Source organism: Crocuta crocuta, unplaced genomic scaffold (assembly GCF_008692635.1).
Source record: "Crocuta crocuta isolate KB4526 unplaced genomic scaffold, BGI_CrCroc_1.0 scaffold197, whole genome shotgun sequence".
NCBI lineage: Eukaryota > Metazoa > Chordata > Mammalia > Carnivora > Hyaenidae > Crocuta > Crocuta crocuta.
The window spans coordinates 1,682,411-1,698,181 of NW_027532002.1; the positions used below are offsets into that span (position 1 = coordinate 1,682,411).

The 15,771-nt window shown below is 48.5% G+C and overlaps 1 protein-coding gene across 1 annotated transcript in view; it reads right to left on the reverse strand.

Moving 5' to 3' along the window:
• The window catches only part of EEPD1 (endonuclease/exonuclease/phosphatase family domain containing 1), a 114,478-nt gene extending 105,204 nt beyond the window's left edge, over positions 1–9,274 (reverse strand). Inside the window, exons 1-2 of the mRNA XM_077775416.1 lie at positions 8,849–9,274; positions 7,298–8,365 (exon numbers count right to left, since the gene is read on the reverse strand). Coding sequence (XP_077631542.1) covers positions 7,298–8,175 — 878 coding nt within the window. The 5' untranslated portion in view covers positions 8,176–8,365; positions 8,849–9,274. The remainder of the gene's footprint in view (positions 1–7,297; positions 8,366–8,848) is intronic.
• Positions 9,275–15,771: the final 6,497 nt, after the last annotated feature.

Sequence of the window (15,771 nt, forward strand, 5' to 3'; positions counted from 1 at the left end):
GTGCGGCAACAATACCCTTTTGGCTGTGAACCACGTGTTTCGGGAGTTTACAGTGGCCTCTAGATAAAACCATTGAAGGCCCAACTTCAGAGCTTAATCAGGTAATGGCTGAGCCGAAATAGAATTCCCAGGAAACAGGGCTGCTAGAAACAAATGACAAAGCAACACAGGTAGGGAGCTGTGCTCAGTAAAGAAAACCCAGGGTTTCTCCACCCAGGAGCTTGGTGGAAGAATTCAAGCCTTGTCTTTCTTTCTTTAATTTTTTAATATTTATTCATTTTTGAGAGAAAGAGAGAGAGGGAGAGAGAGGGAGGGAACATGAGAGGGGGAAGAGCAGAGAGAGAGGGAGACACAGAATCCGAAGCAGGCTCCAGGCTCTGAGCTGTCAGCACAGAGCCCCACATGGGGCTCGAACACACAAGCAGTGAGATCATGACCTGAGCCGAAGTCGGATGCTTAACTGACTGAGCCACCCAGGCGCCCCAAGCCTTTTATTTAAAATAAAACATTTACTCTGAGCATATCTCCCAGGCTTCCTATGCAGCTGTTTGACAGTTGTCAATTAAAATAGTTCAAGAAGAGCTGCTGTCCAGACCACGCCTATGGACAGTAACGAGCAACAGAGGCAGGGAGCTTCCGAGCTCCTTAAATATGTGTTGAGGACCACGAGCCTGGAAGTAGAGTGGGGCATCTTGGTGGCATCTGCCGGACGGTTTGATGCTGGCCATCACTGGTGTGAAATTTCCACTCAACTGTTCATCACTACACTCAGGTTGTTTATGATGAGCGCATCAAATTTGAGTGAAACGCATCCTTTTGTTATTGACAGAGACTGTTATTAAGGAATTCTGAGATAAAATCTTCTGTAAAGTAGGGGAGTTTTGAGATAAAAATAACACACACCTCGATACGATTCTCTGCTGTGAGGCACTGTTTGTGGAAACCTGTACTCCCTGCCTGAATGTTTCAGATGATAAGCCTGGGCGGTGAGCCAGCCTGGACGGAGTGTCAGGAACTGCAGGGGTCTGCTGACTTTCACCCTGAGGGCCACCATGCTCTTACCACTCAGACCCCACCCTCCTCTCCACATTTGCTCCCTCCCATCCCCTGCCTCAGTTCTATCCCCTCATCCTTCCTCCATACAGAGGACTCCACATACTCCCAGAGCCCAGCAGACAGGTACCAGAGCCCTGTGATCAAGAGTCACCTCCTCCCTCATAGCTCGCGGCACCCTGGTAAGTACCAACGAATGCGTCCCCTTGTAAGACTGTGAGGGCAGGCTTGACCACAAGGCAGTCTCTCCCTGAGTCCCCAACCTCACTGGGGAAGAGACAAGGAGTAGGTACTCAATCAATATTGAATTAAATTCATTTAAGTGTCTTTTAATACAAATTGCTACCTCAAACCCCCCAAATAAGCCCTTGTTACATGTATAATCAACAGTAAAAAGAAAGTGGCCCCATTAGACACCTGGTTTGAACAGAGGACAGCCTGCACAGTCTCTTCCTCCATCTGCTACGGACCGAGACCCGCCTTGTCCAGAAGGAGCACTGTGGACCCGTCCAGAGTGAGGCAAGAATAGAGGGGAGGGATGAGGCCGGCAAGTTGCATCATGTCAACACAGAGGTGTGTGAGCTAGCCCGGGATTCCTTAACCACCTCTGAGCCTGTTTTGCAGGGATCCACACGGTTAGTCCCCGCAACATCCTGAACACAGGCAAGGCTTTCCAGTCTTTGCCGATAAAGGACGCTCTCATCTCCACCCCCACTCTCCCTTCTCCCTACTCACTAACTTCTGTAGCCTTTATTCTGCAATTCAACTTTCTCATAACTGTACCCACTACCCACCTTCCAGGACCTGCTCCAAGTGCCTCTCCCCACCCCAGCAGCTAGAACAGCCTGGTAACCGGTAAGTCATCAACCTCTGCTTCTAAGCCTCTGTGGCCTCCTCCTGAAAAAATGCGAGCCCTGGAGTCCCGACCCATCTGACCCTGCCTCCCCCTGCACCCTCAACCACCCACTACTCCCAGAACTCTGATTTCTGTCTGGGACAAGCACTCTCAGGGCCTTTGCACTTGCTGGTTCCTCTAGGGGAGCACCCTTTCCCCCAGTGTTTCCTGTGCCTGGCTCTTTCTCATCCATCGGCTTTGGCTGAGGCCTTCCTTGACCCCATCCTCCTCAGCATTCACCACTTTCTGTCATTATCCGTTATGTACTGACTTGTCCACCTCCCACCTTACAGAGAAGCTCCATGAGAGCGGGGGCTGTGTCTTGTTTATTAGAAGTCGGACACAGAATCTGGTACCTAGTTGAGAGCTCAAAAACTATCTGCTGAATGAATAAATAATAAAGGAATGAATATCTCTTGGGAGAAGCAAGACTATACCATCAAGCCTCCAAAATCAGATCCCAAATGGGCCCATCTTTCTTGTAAGATAAACATCTTCCCCTTGGGTGAAATACACCCTGGTGCACACACCAGGATTTCCCTTCATTCACACTATCTTTTCTTATTAATCCACAACAGTCTTCTTACCAACCACCTTTCCCTCTGAAACCACCCAGAACTCTTTGGCTCACAAAACCGGAACTCTACCTTGGAGTTTAGCCAAGGTCACAGGCTCACAGTTGAGGGGCCCGGTGGAGAGGTCCTGACCCCCTCCGGATTGCTCTACCTCTGGCCATCGGCCCTGTCCTTCAGAGGAACAAAAACAGGAAGGGAGCAGAGGCCTCGGGGGGCTTAACATAGTCCTAGGAGTCTAGGTAAAGCCCTGATGTCTGGCCTAAGACCCAAGACGGAGAGGGAAGAGCAGGTGTGCCAGGGGTCAGTGAAAGGACACGGTGTTTGGGAAGAGACACTTCAACTGCCTGCTTGAAAATCAGACAAATGCCTGGTTTCAAATCCTGACTCCGATCAACATTTCTGATGCTATTTAATCTCTGTGAGCCTCAGTTTCCACAGTCAAAACAGTTCTCATAATTTCTACTGTAAGAGGATTGCTGGGCATTTTGCCCCAGATGTTATGTCTGGCTGCATCTCCCCACCCTTCAATCTCCCAGGAGAAGCCCATTATTCATATAGGAAAAATACAACAAGAAATCAAACACACTCAGTCCCTTTCCCCCCGAAATCTAGGTTTCTCGGGCGATTCTGAGGCTGAGCCACCCAAGCTGATTCACATTCACATAACTGTGTTAAACAGGCCAGGCTGATTCCTGGATTTAGCATATGCAGCATTCATTCAATGAATGAATCAAATGACAAGATGGCTTGTGTCTATATTGATCTTACTAATCAAGTCAGATCAACTGAAATCCCATTTCTCACAATCAGTACATGTTGCCAGGCACTAATTCACCTTGTGCTTTGATACTGCAAACAGACAGGAAGCAAGAAAACAGATTGAGACCATCATAAGGCTGAACACTTTGACATGTTCCTTTCTGATAGAGGCCATGAGGAGAATGTGCAAGTGGGATTTTTTTTTAATGTTTATTTATTTACTTTTTGACAGAGAGAGAGACAGCGAGAGAGCATGAGCACGCATGAGCGGGGGAGGGGCAAATAAAGAGAGGGAGGCACAGAATCCAAAGCAGGCTCTAGGCTCCGAGTTGTCAGCCCAGAGCCTGACATGGGGCTCAAACCCACAAACCGTGAGATCATGACCTGAGCGGAAGTCAGACACTCAAACGAATGAGAGGCGCCCCAATGTGCAGTGGGATATTAAATCTATCTATTTATTTATTTATTATTTAGAGATTATCAAAGTCAACTCTTCCCTGGCTTATACTTTCACAAACCAAAGGGACTTTTCAAAATAGGACAACTACTCAGCAAAAGCCAAAAATTAAAAATTAATCTTCATTCCATATGTGGGCTGCCGCCAGATTTTGCAAGGAGGTTTAGCAGAAGTATTCCTCTTTCTGCCTTGCTCCATGAACTCTGAACAAGGGAAAACATTGCCCAAGACTGATATTTGGCCAAGGAATCTGATGAAACCCGTCAGTTCTGTGCCACAGGGCGATGTCCCTGAAGGCTGCTGGTGACTGTATCACTATCTGGTTTTCAGCTGTTAGACCTCAGTTTCCTGCAAAACATGGTTTCTTCTAGTTCACACATGCTTGTCCACCAAGCAGTCGCATCTGGGGGCTAAAAGGGACTCTAAGCCTTCAGGGTCCCCTATAGGTAGGTACCCTGTAGTCTAAGAAAACATACCTGCTACAGCAAACTCACAGAAAGGAAACTGAAGAGCCAGTTAGTTATTACCTTTGCAAAAGAAGTATATTTTTCCTTTTCTTTTGTTTTTTCAAGCGTTCTTTATTTTTCTCTCTCATTAGCAACATCTAGCAGATAGAAAAACTGAGGCTTGGAAAGGTTAAGGAATTTCACCAATTTTACACATTAAAAGGTGGAGCCATGGGCTTTTTTAAATGCCCTTACAATGGATTTACTTTCTTAAATATGACTAGCACACAAATCGGCAAGTGCCCCGGATTGGACAGAGGGCGGGAGGCCTGAACAAGAGGCAGGATCAAAGTCGCTTGCTTACAAAACACAGCACGCTTGCAAAGAGCACGGGACTGAAGCCAGAAGGTCTGGGTCCTGGTCCCAGCCGAGTCACTAATGAGCTACGGGATGGAGGCAGGTCATTTAACTTTTTTGGCTTTAGTTTCCTAGCACAGAAATGGAGAATCCTTACTAAAAGCAAGCATTACCTACATCCCAGGTTAATGGGGAAATGAAATTAATATGGAAGCATTAGACGCTATGAAGGCATAACCAGAATACTTGTGTTATATATACACAGGTATGAAAAGAAGAACCGCCTAGAAAATCACCTGCATCCATTCTTGCTCAAACTAAATGTATTTCCTCTTGCTAATAAAGGGATCCGTTGGAATGTGAGAGATTTCTCTGAATCAGGATGAGCACACAGCCCTTGGAGAATGCGCGCTGCTGTTCTGAGGACATGTGAGCCACTCTGTAACAGCCAGCCATCGTTTGGTGCCCCAGGACATCCACACAGGCAAATGGACCCACTCCAGCTCTACAGGGGATCAAGCCCTAAGCCTATTACTGTATGTTTACCAGATGCTAGTAAGACGGTAGGAGCGCCGAGAACACTCTGAACACATTGTGAACAGGCAAAAGAAACCACCATGACACAGGACGACACAGGTGGCCAAATGTGAGAAATGTGACAGGGTCATAGGGCACCTTCCAGGCTACTTCTACATCCTACTAGGTCTGGGTAAGTTCTAGCACTCTCGCTTGAGGACAGCAATTAAATGTCTTCAACAAATCATCATCCCTCTAGTACAGACACTAACTCCATGCTGGACACGAGTTGCTAGCGCTTTCCCTGGCTGACCCAGGTCCACACTCCAGAGCAGAGCCCACTCGGAGGCCAGCTGCCCCCTGCCCTCTCTCCCGTTTTCTAGCCTTCACGTTCACCTGTACTAAAAGCGGAATAAGCCCCTCAACTCTGGCCAGAAAGAACATCATATGGGTGGACAACGATAGGGATGATCAGAACAATCCAAGAGAACATAGTACCTGGAAGGCTCTGCATGGATTCACTGACCTCGTCAGAAAAGCCAGAAAGGGGGAGATGGTGAGGTGATCACCCAGCACATAGTACAGTGGGGCTCAAACCTCAGTGAGCATCGGAACCACCAGGAGGGCGTGTGAACACATAGAAACCCGGAGTTACTGAGTCAGTAGCTGACGCTGATGCTGGTCCAGACACCACACTTGAAAAATCACTGTCCTAGTAAATGGACAAGAGCTGCCCAGTCTGTCATTCCCCCTGGGCAATTTCAGATCTCGATTCATCCCCCAAATTGTGCCTTAAGAGCACTCACGATAAGAATTAAACAGCCATCCGTCCTTCACCCTCCCTTCCCCTTTCCCATACATGCACCCGTGTTGCTATGGATGAAGAGAAACAACTATCAAGCCATTCCTGATAAACATCACCCAGCACTAAGGCCAGTTCTCACCTGTGTACAAGACGGTTTTGCAAAAGGAGTGAGTTACAGAGCACAACGGAGGACACAACAGCGCAGGAAGAGTGCGCGGGAGCTCTCCCGGTCCGGTTCTCTGGCCCGGTGCGTGATCCCTCAGCTCTGAGATGACAGTGTGCCACGGGGAACGGTGCCAGGGAACCGGTGTGACCTGGTTTTCTCCTCACTCACTTATCCTGATGCGCTGCCACAACGCGCCATGACTGCCTGCTGAGAACTCACGTCGCGTCACTAAACTGCTGCTGGGCCAGGCTCACCAACAGCCCAGTGCAAAGGAAAGTAGCTAGTGGCCACAGACATACTGCATGTCTGTCTTAGGGGAGGGGGGAGGGGGGCGGGCAGGGCAGAATCCCTCAAGACCGGGACTAGAGGACTTCTGACCAAGAAGAGACCATTAAAACTATTTCTTTCCTTCCCCAAGCTGATTACATTATACACCACGCTATTTTACTAACAGCAGGAGTTATTGCTACAATAATATGGTTTTGTTTTATCGGGGGGGGGGGGTTAATGGAAGTTCCTACAGAGAGCAGTGTTGTGAAGAATGTAAACACGCTGTGGTAAGAGCTCATCCTATAAGTCTCTTCTCCTGCGGTTCAACGGGAAAAAATGGCCAACAGTCACCACATGTCGGCCTGACTTTTCCTGGCTACGGGACAGGAGAGGTTACCTACATTTGGGGCTGCAGTTGTGGGCCTCAAGACCAACTTCAGGCTAAATAAGGAAAAAGAATGAGGAGTAATTCATTCACGGCATTTTGGTGAGTATATAGAGTGTGTGTGTTTGCAAATACCTGGCCTTTAAGTTGATTTTGTGCACACAAAGAGGCGTATTCGGTGAGACAAATGTGACTTTCTGTCTCATTAAAAAAAAAAAAGTCCCAACTAGTTCTTTCTCATATGCAAAACCGTGCGTTGCTTCCCAGGCTCTGAGTGTCTGATCTGGTGTAAACCCCCATGAAGTGCTCTGAGTCCAACAACATTCTCCAAAACAATAACACCAACACAAGCTCCACTTGCCTCAAATTATGAATTGATCTCAGATACGCCAGGTCTAAGATATGGGCCCCAAGCCCAGACAGCTGTCTTCAAAAAATTCTGGAGCAGAAGAGCTCAGCTGCAGGTGACAGTGCTGGCTGGGGCCCCAAGAACACTGATTAACTAATCTTGCCCTCTCCCTACCCCCAAAAAAGTCCACTCGTTTGCATGTTCAGCTGAGGTCATGCAAGAACTGCCTTCATACCCAACCCCCTCCGTGGTTCCTTTGCTCACCTGTTTTCCAGGAGTGTCATGCACACCACCTCGCGCACTCCGGGGTTGTTGGCCTTGTCCACTGAGCAGCCCTGCAAGTTCCAGGTGGCCAGCCTCAGCACTGGCCGCCCATCCCTTGTGCCTCCAAAGGCCTCCACGGAAGGGCGAGTGGAGATGATCTGGGTGGGCCCCCCTGGCGGGAGGTCCAGGTCCTCACTCTGCAGGCTCAGCGAGGTAGGGCTGGGATGAGGCTTGGCCGTGAAGGTCAGGCCCCCGTTGGTGTGGGTAGACGGGGGCCTGGACCGCTCTGCGAACACCTGGTGCCGGATCCTGTCGAGGAAGGCAGCGTTGATCCCGCCCATCCTCACCAGGTCTTCAACGCTGCGGAAGGGCCCGTGCTCACGGCGGTAGTCCACGATGCTCACAGCCATCTTCTCCGTGAGGCCTCGGATGCTCATGAGCTGAGCTGGGGTGGCCGTGTTGATGTTGACCCGCGGGGTGAGGGGCACAGTGGTGGCGAGGTGGTGAGGCTGCTGCTCCGCCAGCAGGTCCCGCCGCAGGGAACTGGGAGAGTGCTGCGCGGAGCTGCCCTTGCTGCTCACGCAGATCTCAAACTTGACCTGCTCCAGTTTGGTGGCACCCACGCCGCTGACCAGCGCCAGGTCCTCCACCTTTTTGAAGCCGCCAATGTACTCGCGGTACTCCACGATGCTGCGCGCCACCGCACGCGTCACACCGGGCAGGGTCATCAGCTCCTCCTCTGTGGCCGTGTTGATGTTGAGCCGCTCCTGGTTCACCAGGATGTTGCTGAAGTTGCAGGCCGCGCTGAACTTGCGGCTGTGGGACAGGTCCGAGGGGTCCCGCGGTATCGAGCGGTGGCAGCCCAGGGTGCTCCCCATGCCAGCCAGGGTCAGTGGCCCAGGAAGGCCTCACCACTGCAGAAGAACTCTCTGGCTAGCGAGGAAGCCCAACAGACCTTACAGGCACAGAAGGAGGGAAGGTGCAGGATGCAGGGAATGAAACGGTTACCAAAGACAAACACTAAATCTCCATGCCCAGGGTGTCCAAAAGTACCTTTCACTTGGCCACCTGGAAAACAAATTAATAAACACATAAATCAATTGAATCAGTTAGTCAGTTTGCATTAGCATTCCCTGCCTAGAGCAGGAGTTCTTACCCAGGAGTCTCAGGCTAATGGCTGGCCGTGAACCCCCGAATACACACAGCGAGGCTGGCCCATATGGATTTCCCGCTGAAGACGTCCGGTTTTTTTTTTGTTTTTTTTTTTTATCACATTCCGGTCCAAAAAGGCTATGATCTGCTTCTCTTGGAAAGAAACCTATCCTCATCAGCCCACACCTCTGGTCCCTGCCTCCCTCACCTCTCATCGCCATCCACCCTTAGGTCGCCCCTACCAGGGGTCTGGCTCCAGAGAGGGCGCATCTCCCACGCCCACCCCGCCACCGGACACTCAGCACGACCAGCAACTTGGGGATCCCGTCCTCACTAGTGCAGGCACCAAGAAGGGGTTTGTGGACCCCACCAGACCCGCCGCCTGTGCCCGCGTCCCACCTCTCAGCTGCTCCCCCGGGGCGTCCTTCCACCTGCGGCTCGGAAGCCTGAGCTCAAACCGGGACTACGCGGGTCCCCAGCCTCCAGTTCTGGTGCCCGCGCGGGTGTGGGTCAGTGGTTGGGCCGCCTCGAGCCGCGCGTCCCGGCTTTTTCTGCGGGAGAAACTTAGAGTCGCTCTCCCAGAGCCAGCAAGAGCTGCAGGGCTGCGCGGAGGCGGCAGCGGCGGTGAAATCCGGACGCCGAGGCTGCACCAAGTCTGGAGGCTGCACCAGGACTTGCGGCGTCGCCGCAGTTGCGTTGATGGAGGCAAAAAGTCCTGCGCCCGACTCGGACGCGGGATCCGCCAGGACCGCGTCGGCGCCCAGCACCAAAGCCACGGCTCCTGTTCGCTGTCGGTGTCAAAGCCAAAGTCCTGGCGGCTCGGCCCGCGCCGCCNAGGAGGCTGCCCTGAGGCCAGCAGCTCCTGAGTGGGGTTGCTACCAGAGACCCAGGGCTACTACATGTATGGGGTGGAGAGTGTTTAGTCTTGACCAAGGCGAGACCTACCGAGCTGCTTTTCGGCAGGAGGAGCTCGAAAGAAGAAAAGGCGCCCAGGGGCGCAGATATTACCAGGCCATCAGTCTGAGTTTAGATCATCTTTGGGGCGTGGCTTAGGATCAGGGCACTCCAAATGGGGGAGGCACCCCTGCGTGTTAGGGGCCTCGCTCAGCTCTGCAGTCAAGTCTGAGAATGTTCCCAGAGGGGACTAGATGGGATCTTTTTTACTTCTGCCTCCCACTTCTGGCCGCCTCTTTTCTTTCACTGGGGTATTGCCTTTGCGCTGCTCACAGCGATGTCCTCAAACAATGCTAGTAACTCATTGCGCTGCTAGGAAAGGGTTGCTCACTGGCACATATAGCACTCTGAGTAAATATCAATATGTTTCTATCAGTATTAAATCTAGTCATTAAGGAGACAGGAAATGCTACTTGGAAATGAAGATTGCTTACCAAAATTCAGAACAGTCCTTGGATCATACCACTAAAAGACAATTTAGTTAACGATTAAAAAGCCTGCTGAAGTACAGCAGATACACGGAGCTAGAGTATTTGATTAAACAAACCATGTGGTGATGGTTTTGAATACTTTGACCCTGGACATTCAGTGGCCTCTGAAGTTTAATCCCAACCAATGTGACCAATGCTCCTGCTTTAAATTCCCAGGGCTAGGTCAGCAAAAACAGTAACTCTCAGGGAAGGCACATAGTACTTCAGATGTGAAATAAGAGGCAGCCAGGGCTTGGCAAAATGCTATTGCCTTTCTGAGGCACATTCCCCTAATATGCATACTGGTCAGGACTCTTAACTGCAAGTGACAGAAATCCAAGTCACACTAGCTTAGACAAAAGGCTNATAGATCTTATGTCAAGCATAGCTGCATCCAGCCCAAATGATGTCATCAGGACCTAATCTGACTCCCTCCCTCTGTCCCCTCCACTCGCCACCCCACTCCCCGACCCCAGTACTAAGCTACATTATGTCACTCCTTTCCTCCTGTAATCCTGTTGTGATAAGGAAAAGCATGTTCAGGAAAAACAGGAAAATCCCTTGCAGAGGAAGGAAAAGTATTTGTTGAGCAGAATGCCTTGATGAGCCTTTGCGGCTATGGATGGACAGTCTGGAGGCACAACCAATGGGATTATAAGCAGAGAAAGTACATATTTTATAATACAAACCAGGACACTTGGGAGGGTGAGAGGGCACTGTTAACCTCACTGGCACAACAGGAATAACCTGGTTTTATTCTCTGTAAATCTAAGCGTATGTTCCCCCTTAGTAGAAATGAAGCCAAGAGGTAGCTAAACTGCTGTGTGTTGAAACAAACTAACAAAACCACAACAACATGGCTAAATTTAAAGTGACTGACATACCAAATGCGGGTGAGGATGTGGAGCAATTGAAACTCTCATACACTGATGATGGGAGTGTAAGATGGTATAACCACTTTGGAAATCAGTTAGGCGGTTTCCTAAAAAGTTCAACACTCATCTACCATATGACCCAACCGCTCCACTCAAGTATTTACCAAAGAGAAATGAAAGTGTGAAACCCAAAAACATGTAGTGAATGTTCTAGGAGTTTGTTATAGCTCCAAACCAGAAACAACCCAAATCCACCAGGAGGTGAATGGATAAATAGTCGTATATCCATACAACAGAATCCTACTCAGCAATAAAGACAAACTATTAATACACACAATATTGAAGAATCTTGAAATCATTGTGCCAAATGAAAGAAACCTGGCAAAAACAATGAGAGAATATACTGCTTGATTCCTTTTATACTAAAGCAAATTAATATACAGAGAAAGCAGATCAACAGTTGCCTGGGGCTGTGATGAACAGAGGGAATGGGTGAGAAGGAGCACAAGGAAACTGTTGGAATGATGGAAATGTTTGAGAGGTCATGGTCTCATGGGTGGATGTATGTTAAAACAGAGACTTGCACACTTTATTTGAGGTTTAGTGTACTTCAGTTATACCTCGATAAAACTGAAAAAAATCCTCAAAAGATAAAAAGGAGTGCTATTTGAACTAGAAGGAGGAGGAAGAGGAAGAGGAGAAGAAGAAGGAGAATAAAAGGAAGAAGAAAACAAGATTATTTTGGAAGGAGGAGTAACTGAGCCAGGATGAAGAGGAGGGAGGTGAAGGGGAACAAAGGGACCCAGGAAGAAGTTGAGTCTGGAGCCAACAGAAGAGAAGAGCAGCTAAAATTGCCATGTAGAGATGGGGCCCCAGGACAGGGGACACCAGAAGGCTTTATGACTAATGATATCTCAGGCACCTGGGTGGCTCAGTTAAGTGGTTAAGTCTCCGACTCTTGATTTCAGCTCAGGTCATGATCTCACAGTTCGTGAGTTCAAGTCCTGAGTCAGTCTCCACGACAGGCTCTGCACTGGGATTCTTTCTCTCTCTCTGCCCCTCCCCCTCGTGTACATGCTCTCTCTCTCTCTCCAAATAAATACAATTATTTTTAATGTTTTATTTATTTCTTTTTTTTTTTTTACAAATAGTTTATTGTCCAATTAGTTTCCACAAATAAATACAATTTTTTAAAAAAAGCTAATAATGTCTGACAGCCTGCTGTAATTGATATGCTATTCTCTGACGTAACCCCCACACTTAACACTCTGGATCTTTTTTTCTTAAGTAGGCGCTACCGCCAACATGGGGCTTGAACTCACAACTCTGAGATCAAGAGTCACATGCTCTACTGACTGAGCCAGCCAGGTGCCCCTACACCCTGAATCTTTAATAAGAAATGTAATGGCCTTGAATGAGTGCTGATCAGGGAAATGAGGTAGAGAAGCTGAGTGTCTCTGGGAAGGTAAAGGATAGTGAGAAGGGGCCAGATGAAAGATCCAGGATTCATTGCAAGCAAAGCTCACAGTCTGAGTGACCTGGTGACCTGTCTGACCTCCCAGAATCCCTACTGAGACTGGGAGCCTGGCTGGTGGGGGGAGGGGTCCTGCCACACAAGGAATGGAAGTTGGAGCCCGTGTCATTTGACCATCAAAGGACAGGAAGTGAGGGCCTGGCTGACACCTGTGTTCCATGAGTATGTCAAGGAGCAAGGGTCACCTCATTCCCCTTGAGTGCCACATCCTGTGGCCACTGCTCCTTACAACAGAGATCTCACCTGGGGCTTTGGTCAGAGAGCTAGGGTGGTGGAGGTCGCTGGCCTGCTTCTGAGTTCAGCAGTTTCAAAGGGAAATGGCGATTCAGGGGAAGGGAGAGGTGGTGGAAGGGAAGAAGGGAAAGCAGTTCTCAGTTTTCAATTTCAACATGCATGGCACTGGAGACCTGCTGATGAGGAAGATACATGATTTCTCTACTCCCAGAGCTGAGAGGCCAGTAGGAATGCAGACATTAAATTGGTAAGAACAGAGCATGTTAGAATAAAAGGAAGGAGAAGAGGATACAGCTGTAAATTAAAAATAACTGAGTGTAAGGGACTTCCTTGGGAGTTGAAGATGAGATCTGAAAGATGAATGAGGAAAGATGCTCCAACCCACAAAACCTCAGCCATTGCAGAGAAGTTCCCATTTTCTCAGTCAATGAGGGGCTCGATCAGACTGCTGACAGCTACCGTGGCACCCACACTTGTGCAATGGCCAAACTAGATGTTGTCCTGAATATTGATATGGCCTCAACCGTAGATTTGTCACTCTCTGCCACAGTAGACTTCTGTGTGTTCCCAAACTGATGAAGCATGACATTGACACTTTACATGAACTTTGTAAATCAGACCCTGCCTCTCTGGGAGTCATGGCGTTTGATGGCCCAGAATGCCCACAGATGGACCCCATGGACAGTGGCAATGGATATACCCTTAGTCTTCAGATTTCTTCTGTTCTGTGTATAGACACTCAGCCATGAATCTCATCATTAGGAGCATTTTCAATGGGTTCTCTAAATGAGTCTATTGTTCTGCTCTGCAGCAGTATGTGGTAGACTGACATCGGTGGCCCCCAGTGAATCATGTGTGCCAGTACTCTCATTCCTGTGTGATCACTTCTCATGTGATTTGCTTGGCCCTGAGATATGTTTTGAGCAGGGGACATTTACTAGAGGCAAGCAAAGGTTTGATAAGCATTTTCCCATTGGATCTTGTCTCCCTGGAATGTTTCCTCTTAGAACCCAGCTGCCATGCTATCAGAAAGTTCTGGCTATCCTGTTGTGACAGGGGGCACCCCAACCCTCAATCAGCACTGAGGCCTCACATGGGTGAGAGAGGGCTTCAAGGACCTTCTAGCCTAGCCTAGCCACCAGCTAGATGAACCCACAGGAGTGAGCCCAGGAGAGACCACAAGGAGCAGAGAAAACCACCCAGCTGAGCCCAGCCAATCTACAGGATTACAAAAGAGAACACACTGCCATTGTTATAGGTTTATACTTACTGAAAAGGTTGCCACACAGCAGTATTTATCATTTAGATGTGACCCTCAGGACTTGTTTTCCCAGCAAGAAAAGCCAATGTCATAGCTCCAAATGTAGTTCCCTTTACAATTCGCTGACATTTGTCCCATTCTTCAAGTGATCTCACCAGGCTTTGATTTCCCTCAAGGAAAGTGGTTTGAGGGTTTTTTTTTTTCAGTTGTGTCACAAGAGAATTTCGAAACATTCAGGGCCCTTTCTTTGTAAAGCAGTAGATGAGTATCGCATGACAACTGTAGCAATAAAAAGCAAAGTGGTTTTGTTAAACTATTGTATTTAAACAGAATAAGTTAGCATTTTTACAATTGTGTCTGTTTCTATAGCTCTATTTCCCCTCCCCCACAAACATGGAAGACAAGATGGAGAAAAGCAGGGAAGAGGAGCAGAGCTCCAAGAGCAGCTGTGCTATCTCTGAAGTTCACCCAGGTGGGGTAAAGGGACCTCTCATCTTGTCCTCCAGGTGACCCCTGGCATCCTGTAAGTATAGTATTATCTTGATGACTGCTTTTGAAGGCTTTGGAAGTGCCAGATAGCCTCTTATCTGAGCCCTGTGAGTGAAGACTGGACAGGTTATACTCTCCTCCAATGCACGGAGTCCTCTCTCAGTGGGCCATGAATGCACAGCATCGTGTACATCTCATTCAGTTCCCAGTGCAGCTGTTTGTGTCCAGCACCTGGCCGATCTCCCAGTATCTTATGGGCTCCTTGGAGCTTGTGATCTCCATGTTCCATGTGAAGGGCAGGGAGCAGCCTGACCTCCCAGAATGCTTCCTTGTTTATCTCACTGCTTTGGCCACCTGAGGTTTCCAATCTCCATTCTTTCTGCTCCATGCCACTTCTTTCTGGCTGACCTCAAACACAGGTGCAGATGGAGGTGAACCTTCATCCTTCCCAAGGACTCCCTGCCAGCCCTGGTAGAGGGAGAAGATGGAGTCAGATCGTGAGGCAAATTCTGTTTGTCAGACCCCTGTCTAAGCTGCCAGTGTGGAGGGCCTTTCCTTTGGAGGATACACCCTGGGGGAATTTGGTTGCATCTGGTGCTTCATCACTGTTGTTGGTGTATGAGAGCAGAAAGGCCACAGGGCCATGATGGGGGCTGTGCTGGGGTGGTCTTCCTCTCTAGGCCAGGTCGGGGACTGGCAGATTCTTTGCCTGAGATGCTGGCCTTCCATCCTAACACCTGGTTCTTTTCAAGCTACTGATTTTCTGTCCTGCTCTTCTGACTATTCTCAGAGTAGGGATTAAAGGTAGAAGTGGCAGCTGATTGAAACTCCACTGCTTTGGGTTGGCAGAGACGCTACGCCATACTCTGCAGGATGAGTTTAAAGGGCAGCTGTTGGTGGGATCAGCCAAAAGATGGGGCTTCAGGGTGATGGTGTAGCTCTCCAGCTCAGACCTCTTATAGGCCAGGAGCACATAGATTACCATCAGTTCATCATCCTTCTGGCCCATCCATGTGTCCTGGATCCTTTCCCATTGTGTAGCCCTGGGATACCATCAATTCAGTCTGCCCAGGATCCTTGGAGTTAGGGAGTGGCTCCATATAAGGTAGTAGTTCCTCTCCATGGTCCATGTTCACCTACAGAACCTTCATGATTTCCTATAAAGTACCTCGCTTGATGGGGCTAAGGATGAAGAACTTGTTGAAGTCTTCATACTCCATTGACATGGAGGAGAGAATATTGTATATTCTGCTCAGTATTCATTCCTACAATAAAGAAAAACTTTGAAAATGAAAAGTTTAAAAATGAGAGAAATTGAAATAAAGGAAAAAGTGAGAAAAAGGCAAAAATAAAGAAAGTAAGAAAAAACTAAAATGTTCAAGAAAAAGCAGAAAACAGGAAAAAGAAAAGAAAAGGTGAAAATGCAAAAAAATTTTAATTAGAAAATTTTAAATAAAGAAATAAAGAAAAAATAAAGAGAGAGAAAAAATATTTTTCAAAAAAAA